The sequence below is a fragment of the Podospora anserina genome, chromosome 2, assembly GCF_000226545.1.
Source record: "Podospora anserina S mat+ genomic DNA chromosome 2, supercontig 2".
NCBI lineage: Eukaryota > Fungi > Ascomycota > Sordariomycetes > Sordariales > Podosporaceae > Podospora > Podospora anserina.
The window spans coordinates 3,926,818-3,934,967 of record NW_001914858.1 but is presented as its reverse complement, the minus strand read 5'-3'; the positions used below and the strand labels follow the sequence as shown (position 1 = coordinate 3,934,967).

Sequence of the window (8,150 nt, the reverse complement as noted above, 5' to 3'; positions counted from 1 at the left end):
GAAATTCGCTTTTCTTGCATTGGGCTCCGGCCCTTTTTCTTTTCTTTTCCTTTTTATTTTATTTTTTTTATTATTTTTATAGGGTTTTTTTTCATAGGACAGTCATCATAAATCGCATCAGAACGTTTTTTTCATCATGCCCCCCACTTCATGCCTCGTTCAGTCAGCAAAGCAATCTATCGTCCAAAAAATCGTCCAAAAAAAACCCACAAATCTGAGGGTTGACACAAGCAAACAAACACTGGCATCAAAACGGAAGCAAGTAGTAGGGTACAAGGTAAGTATAACAACTGAACAGCAAAAGGTGAGTGACCCGATATATGTGAGGTGTAGTTGGTTGAGTTGACTTGAGGTAGGTCGAGATCCTCGAGGAGAAGGTATGTGGAAATTGTGAGATGCATAAGGTGGGTAGAACAACAAGAACGAAACAGAACAGAGACAACAACAATTCTCAAGTAGTAAATTTAAACACACAACATGGGCACAAACAAGAAGAAAGAAAACACCCCAACCGTACCCCTTTCGCTGTCCGGTTACGCTTCCCATCCCTTCCTACCGACCAACCCAGACCCCAGTCCCAAAGCCAACACCCTTCGCCTCCCCCCGTACCCGTCCCCTTCCCCGTCCAGCCAGCCAGCCATAAAAATGTATTTTGATTCCACCGCAGAAATGAGTGACTTGAAATACGCAGCAGATAAAGCAGAGAAAGAAAGAAAGAAACAAAGAAAGCAAGAAAGCAACTGCGAATCAAACAAAAAACGCAGAAAGCGTTGAAGGGAAAAGCGAGCTTGGAAACACACAGAAAAGGAGCAAGTCTCAGGTCCGGTACCACTGACCTTGGAGAAATGTGACCATATACCCTGTCCACGCCTCGCTATGCACGCCCACCTGTCCTGTATAGCCCATCCCGCATGTCCCGAACCTTGAACCATGGTGTATTATCGAGCTTTGAATGAAATTCTTGTCAGGGGCGTATTGATTCCCATGTGTCAACGAGGAACATGGAGGTCCCAGCTGCTGTGTGTTTGTCGGTCCTGAAAAAACTCCGTCCCGGTGACGCCCTGTGAGCATGGCATTGTTCTTTTGTCTTTCCATCCCATTGCAACTTTTTACCAACCGCCGCCGCCGCCGCCGCCTCCCGCACAAACCCAGTAGTAGTAACCGCCCTCCAAACCTCCAAAGTACAGCCTTCTAAAAAAAGCCCAGCACAGACCCCTAAAAAACAAGTGTTGAAATGTTTCCCGGACTCCGGCGCCAATCTCAGTCCCCCTTATCCTTAGGCTGGGGACTTGTTGGGAGGCGCCGAGCCGCCATTCTGACGGGCATCCTGGTTGCTGACCGAAAGGTTGTTCATGCCTGAGGAAAGGAAAGCGAAGGGGTCATTTTCGTTTTGTCCGTAGAAGTTGTTGCCAGGACCGGCAGAAGCGGGCCCGTTGCCAGCGGATTGGAAGGCCGTCTCCACGGCACGGCTGTCAAAGGGACCAGCCGAGTGAGACCCAGGGGCGGGTCCAAAGTGAGTGTTCAAAGGAGGATACGGGGCAGCGCCGCCACCAATGCCAGAGGGAAGAGCGTACGTGCTCTGGGGGCCAGCAAAGTGCTGACCGTAGCCTGCGCCGGAGCCAAAACCACCAGGGCCAGCAAACGAACCAGGGCCGGGGGCAGAGCCGATCGAGCCGTGTCCCATGTTGTACGAAGACCCGGCATCCATCGGGGAAGGATATCCAGAGTCAGCTACCACAGCAGCCGTGGCGCGGCCAGCACCACACCGAAGGCAGTTTTGGTTCTTGGCAAAGTTGTGGTAACCGCAAACCTCGTTGCCGCACTTCCAGTCGCCGGCCCGGAAAGGAACGACACCAGAGCCGCCCATGCGGCCACCGCCGTGTCCGCCACCGTGTCCGTGATGGCCAATGTGGTGAGGGGGAGGGCCCATCATGGCCGGGGGGCCATATCCATACCCATAGCCCATCTCGCCGGTGGGACCAGTGCTAACGGCAGGGAACGAGCAACGGAAGCACGCCGTGCGTCTTTGGAAGTTGGAGAAGCCGCATGACGGGCAGGTCCAGTCGCCGGGCCGAGGCCTGTTCTTGCTGGGTGGGAATGGCATGAGGATGTTGGCCGCCTTGTCCAGAACGCGACTAGAGCTGGGAGAGACTTCGATGGCCTTTTCATTCAATGCACGGCCGTTCATGCACAGACTTTCGGCAGCCTGTTTTTTTTTTTTTTTCCCCAGTTAGAGCGAATCAACAAAGACATAGCGCATCATAGTGGGTCACAGGGGGGGAATGGGCCACTGGGCGGTGTGGGTGATGTTGGGAGCTCCATAGAAACAAGCGGTGACTTACCTCCTCGTGGGAAGAAAACACGGCGAAGCCGCTACCAGTGGGCTTGGACTGCTCAGGGGTACGCAGAGTCCAGAAAGCGATGGGACGACCGCCAAATTGAGTAAACCAACTTTCCAGCTCGCTCTGTGTGGTGTCGTGGGGCAGGCCTGACATGTGGAGGATCTTACTCCGTTCCGAAAGGAAAGCCCGGACGTCGGTACGAGCATCCATGGGCTGGCTGAGAACACCAGGGTGCTCGTGGGCTGGCTGGGACTTTTTGATCAGACCCCTCAGCACACGAGTGAGAGTCACAGCCTCGTCCATGGCGCGGCGAGGGGAGGCAGGGGCCAGTGCCTGGAGGTGGAAGGGGAGGTTGTGCTTGATCGGGGCACTATTCTGGACAGGCTCGACTTCCAGGGCAGCACAAATGTTGGCCAGAGACGAGGGGCCGAATGGAAGAGACTCGGGATGGTGCTGCTGCCATCTCTGATATTCGGTCCGGAGCTCAAAGGTGCGCGAGTGTTGAAGATAGGGGGGCAGCACAACGGACTTGTCACGGGCCTCACGGGGAAGCTGAACGCGCAGGTCCCAAGCTTCGAGCGTGACGAAAACGAAGTCAAGGTCATTCGAGAGCAGGTGTTCGGAGGCAAAGGCGTCGAAACGGTTGATGGCATCCCGGAAAGTGCCCGCATTCCGGACGTGTTCCCATGTGAGAGTGGTCAGGCTCGCTAGCAGACAGACGGTCAGCAAAGCAAAGTTGATCAAGGCGGCCGAGATAGCAATTGAGCATCGGCGGGACGAGAATGGCGGAAACTCACTGCAAAGGGGGGTGATGGGGGTGTTGACAGGCTTGACAAGGACGCTTTCGCGGTGAAGCTGACGGGCAGGAGCAACGGGTTAGAAAACATGGTATTTTTTTTTTTCCTCAGGGGCTGTTGGGTTTGGGGAGTTTGGCCCACCTCGTGAAGGTCGATGCTGTTGGCGTCGAGCAGGATCCAGCCGAGCTCGATGACCTCAGCCGAGTCCTTGGTGACATAGACACCGTGCTCGTCGCAAGTGGTGGCGACGTGGATCACGACATATCGGTCGGTTCTGAAAGGGGGGGTTTGTTGGGGAGTAGCCATGTCTCCGAGGACAGGCGTGGTCGAGCTCGTAACTCGAACAGCGCGATGGGGACAATTTAAAGTGGCGGCGGCAGCGAAACCTAATTGCTGATAAGGGTGTTAATTAAGCTGATGATTGGGTTGTGACGACAGTGGCTTCCTCCTGCTTCTGCTGATGAGGTGTCGTGGATGGCAAGCTTCAAAGGGGAGCAGCAAACGAACGGCGGTGGCTTTTTCAATGACCAAGGTCGCGGACCAGCAGAAGGGAGTTGCCGAGTCCAACGACCCACTCCATGCCCGCACCCACGGTGGACTCCGCAGGGGGGCAGCGCTGGGACGCTGGCTGGCTGCTGGCAGTGCCAACTGACAAACTGCGTGTGCACCACCCATCACCCAGCACATCTCGCCAACTGACCTTTCTTGTATAATTTTTGCACATCTTGTACCTGCCATCGTACAAATTCAGCTGAAAAAAAGCAGAGTAGGGTCTGTGGGGGAAGGATGACGGCAGCGGGGAGAGGGCCATAAGATTCAGGGAGGATTCAGGTTCAGTATGAGCGGAAACGATAGGGAGAATAAAGGGACCGAAAAAGTGCAGGCTTCCTGTAATAGGATACCCTTTTGGTAAAAAGTGACGGATGCATCCCGGTCAAATCATCACCCAAATCCACTTGTTATAGAGTCTCAACCGTCTCAACAACAGGGCAATGAATGTTGTGGATACTGACCGCTTCCAAGTTGTCGTGTAGTGGTGATTGTCTTGAAGGTTTGTTCCGATTTGTAAGTTTGCGTGAGCGTGAGCGTGAGCGCGAACAAGGGACAGATCGGGGCAGCACCTTGAGAACCTCAGTAACTGCCACCTAGCTAGATATCGGACAGTTGCCTCGTCCCCAAGGTGCTGATGTGATCGCGCCGAGTCGGAGCTCAGTTTAGCTTACGGTTCGTTTCGCGAAAACACCAGGCTGTAACAGACTCTGTCGAAGAGGGGCAGAGGGATGGGTTGACACCTCTCTATAAGAAAGCCTGGGCTTTGGCAAGAGAGGGTGGACACTATGGTAATGGGCCAAGTTAAAGCAACGCCTAAATTCCCAACATCAATTGATGCTCTCCACAGGACCTCGTTTTGTGCTTGCTGGTGGAGGAAGCATCACGCTTATCATGCGAGGCTGATGAAGCTTCGTCAGGACCGCGTCTCCTCCCACTCAGAAAGTCCAATGCGTCATTTCTCTGGTGTGCTAACAATATGTTGGTGTCCATTATTTAGAGTTCTCCTTGCGCTTTGTCACTTTGTTGGCGATTTTTGCATCACGTCTTAAAAAGCTCTCTCGTATCAGCGATGGAGTTGCGATTGATGCCCGAGTCCGCGATATGCGTCATCGGCAGGCACTGTGTTGGAGTCACGCGGCCTGAGCCTGAGCGATAACTGCGTGATGGGTAAGTAAAACTGCGGAGTCTCAGTCGAAGCCAATGTGCAGCCAAACGCCATCAATGATTTCAGAGGGGATTTTCAGAGTTTTGAGGTGTTCGTGGCTTCAGCCAGGCACTTACAGCTGTTTTTTCTTTTTTTTTCTTTTGCCCCCTACTGCCTACGAGATTACAGCAGGAGCATCAGATGACGACGTTGACGGTGATTTGCCCGTGGGTCCTGCAGCATCGGTTCTCCAGGGGTGGAGGGGGGGAGGAAGCTGTGGAAGGCTCCCCGGCTGCGGCCCCCTTTCAACCTGCCGACGGGGAGTTAGGCGAGCCGTCATTTCGTTCCGAGCCCACACCCCGGCACCGGCTTTCTCCACATGTTCGGGTTCGGGATCGGGGATTGTACTGTACGGATAGCTCCTGCCGAGCCGGGAGTTCACTTGTTCACCCGGGTGGTGTGCTCCTTCCGCCAACACCAACAACAGGCCATTTCAAGTTCAAGGTGGAAGTTACTTCTGCCACTTCAATTCGCTGGCTAACTTGGAATAGGTATCCACCTCAATGCCGCACGGCATGGAAGGCGCTTCCCGCTTGGGAGGCGGAAGGGGATCTTATCTGACCAAAAGGGATCTGGAACTTACAGATGTACCATTGGAATTCTCCCCACCATCTTCAAGCTCAACATCACCATCGTCAGCCTTGTCCTACCACTGCAGCTCCGCCAAGACAATCTCACCATGGCAGGTTTCGACGGTACCGCATTCTTCGCCCTTTTCCTCGGATTTTTCTTCCCTCCTCTCGGTGTGGCGCTCTTAACAGGGTGTGGAACTGATGTGTGTATCAACCTCTGTCTCCTCATTTTTGGGTACGAGATACGCTCCATTTATGGACCAAAACCCGGTCAATCAACTGATGGTCCACCCACATAGCGTGATCCCCGCCTACTTGCACCTCTGGTACCTCGTATACGTGTATCTGGACAACAAGAAGCTTCTGAAGCCAATCGACGGCGGACGTCCGTTTGTATTTTCCGATAAGCTTCAGCGAATCAGCACTCGAAACCGGAGCACCGCAAGCCTTCCAACCCCCAGGACTTCCACCAAAGAGGTACAACCCCATCGGAGCAATCCGGCCGTGCAGGAGAAGCCAGCCCAAGAGCAGAAGCCTGCTGCCGAACAGACCTCAACACCGTCTGCTATATCAACCCCAGTCTCGACATCTGGTCCTTCGACAAAACCCGCACAGAAAACAACCACCCAAGCCGCAGCTTCGGAGCCAACCCCGGCAATGTCGCCGCTTCCACTTCTTGACAAGAATGACGGCGCTTCTCCACAGGCGAAGGCCTAGACATTTCCATTGAAGGGATAAAGGGGTGATCAGTGACGAGAGACTGCTTGGAAAGAGTCAAAAGGAGGCATGGTGGAGTTAGTGTTGGGCAACCTAAGTATTCTTCTGGGTATCTCTGGTTACAACAGGACATGGCTAATCAAACACGTTTTTTGCTATCTGGTTTGATGACTGAACCGGGCTGAAGTGTTTTTTTTTTTTTTTTTTTTTTTTTTTTTTTTTTTTTTTTGAGTTGGCTGGTGGCCGCCTCGCACCACAGAAAACACAGGAAAAGCTCAACAATTGAGAGTGCTCAGAATTACTCGAGCACGAGATAGGCGCTCTTAGCGCTATCTCACCCTTGTGTTTGCTATCTGTTCCTGTGCTTGTGTGATGTTCTCCAAGGAGGGTGAGGTTGGGCTGAGTGGACCCCTGTTTCCCGAAAGCTTGGGCCACAACCCTCTTGTTCAACCCCGCTTAGATGATGGTGCATGCTCCCACTGCAGTCGACCTCGACCACAGACCTTTGAACGACAGCCACGACTGCTTGCATACAAGGCCGCCTGCTGTCATCCAATGACGGCAGCCAGTGAGCTTCTTTTGCGGTTTCTGATCGATCGAATCAAGTGGACGGGATAGGGCTTTTCCTACTTGCCCCTCCCCATTTTCTCTCCCTGTGCCGTGCCCCCCCCATCCCCGTCAATCTGTTCCGCGTCCACGACACCTTCGGGCCTCCCTACATTCACGACCACGTCTCCTCTATTGCTCCTTGTTTTTTTCCCTTTTCCTTTTGTTTCGTTCGGCGCCTGCGCGCGCGCGCGCTCCCTGATACCACGGCACCTGCATGGTGCAGCTGCAGAGAAGTAAAGCTACCCGTTTCGTTTAAGCAGCAGAGAGAAGTTGCTGCTGGGCTTGGGTGCATATAGGATGGATGTGTACAATAATAGGGCGGATGGCCCCCCGGGGGGATCTGATTCCTCTGAATTATCACCGCAGTCCTCATCTTCCTCCAACCCTGAGGTGGCAGTCGATCTTAACTCGGCCATAACAACAACTACTACAACTACTACTACTACTACTACTACTACTACTACTACTACTAAATCCAAAAGAAGGAGGTCGTTCCCGTTGGGGTTTGTGACTGGGGTTTTGTTCTCTTCTAGCAGTGACCCGTCGTCTTTTGTTGACGGGGCCAGGGCGGAGGGGAGACCGGTTGGTAGTAGTGGGAAGAACAGCACCACGGCGACTGCGCTGAGGAGGTTGAGCAACAGGTTCCCTTCGGCTGTGGAGAGCGGGGGTAGTGAGCAGGGGAGTTTGACGACGACGACGACGACGGGGCCGGTGGTGGTTCGGACGTATAGCGGTGGTGGGGGGGATCAGCGACGTCGGAGCCGGCGCGGTCGTGTGTTGAGTTCTGGGGTGGCGACGACTGGTAGTTCGAATCTTGACGTCACCACCACCACTACGCAAGCAACACTGTCATCCGAAGAAACAACAGCAGCAACCATGCCGCCGAAACAACACCAGTCAGGGTCGGCGTCGTCGAAACCGCGATCGGGGTTCTTGCTGGGGGGTTGGACATGGGGGGGGAGGGAACAGCGACGACAAGAAGAACCTAAACTCCCGCCTCTGGAGGCGTTTTCGTTTAGGTCTTTTGTTCAGGATGCGGGCCAGCAGCAACAGGGTGATATCAGTGCTGATTTGGATAGGATAGCGGAAATTTGTGCTAGGAGTCGGTACTCGTTGTCGAATCAGTACGAGGTTCATGTTGCGCCTCATGGGTCGGGGGCGGGGTTTGTGACGGAACAACAACAACAACAACAACAACAACAACAGAGGAGTAGGAGGGGGAAAAAGAGTGTGGCTGAGGGGAGGTTGGAGACTATTATGAGCTGTAGTCGGAGTTGTTCCTCTGAGGGGGGAGATGGGATGAGACAACAACAGAAGGGGGCGGGGGAGGTTGTTGAGAGGGTGAGGGGAATAGTAG

The 8,150-nt window shown here is 53.9% G+C and overlaps 3 protein-coding genes across 3 annotated transcripts; 2 read left to right on the top strand and 1 right to left on the bottom strand.

Moving 5' to 3' along the window:
- Positions 1-1,276: 1,276 nt before the first annotated feature.
- On the bottom strand, positions 1,277-3,445 carry PODANS_2_11350 (uncharacterized protein; the record flags this gene model as incomplete). The annotated part of the gene is made up of 4 exons (XM_001911912.1): positions 1,277-2,206; positions 2,343-3,049; positions 3,140-3,197; positions 3,281-3,445. The coding sequence occupies 4 exons, from the start codon at positions 3,443-3,445 to the stop codon at positions 1,277-1,279; spliced, it is 1,860 nt and encodes a 619-aa protein (XP_001911947.1).
- Positions 3,446-5,574: 2,129 nt separating this feature from the next.
- On the top strand, positions 5,575-6,184 carry PODANS_2_11340 (uncharacterized protein; the record flags this gene model as incomplete). The annotated part of the gene is made up of 2 exons (XM_001911911.1): positions 5,575-5,702; positions 5,767-6,184. 2 exons carry the CDS (start codon positions 5,575-5,577, stop codon positions 6,182-6,184), a joined length of 546 nt encoding a protein of 181 aa, XP_001911946.1.
- Positions 6,185-7,090: 906 nt separating this feature from the next.
- On the top strand, positions 7,091-8,149 carry PODANS_2_11330 (uncharacterized protein; the record flags this gene model as incomplete). Its single annotated transcript, XM_001911910.1, has 1 exon — positions 7,091-8,149. A coding segment is annotated over one exon (1,059 nt), but the record flags the coding sequence as incomplete, so codon positions are not given.
- Between the last annotated feature and the right edge of the window lies 1 nt (position 8,150).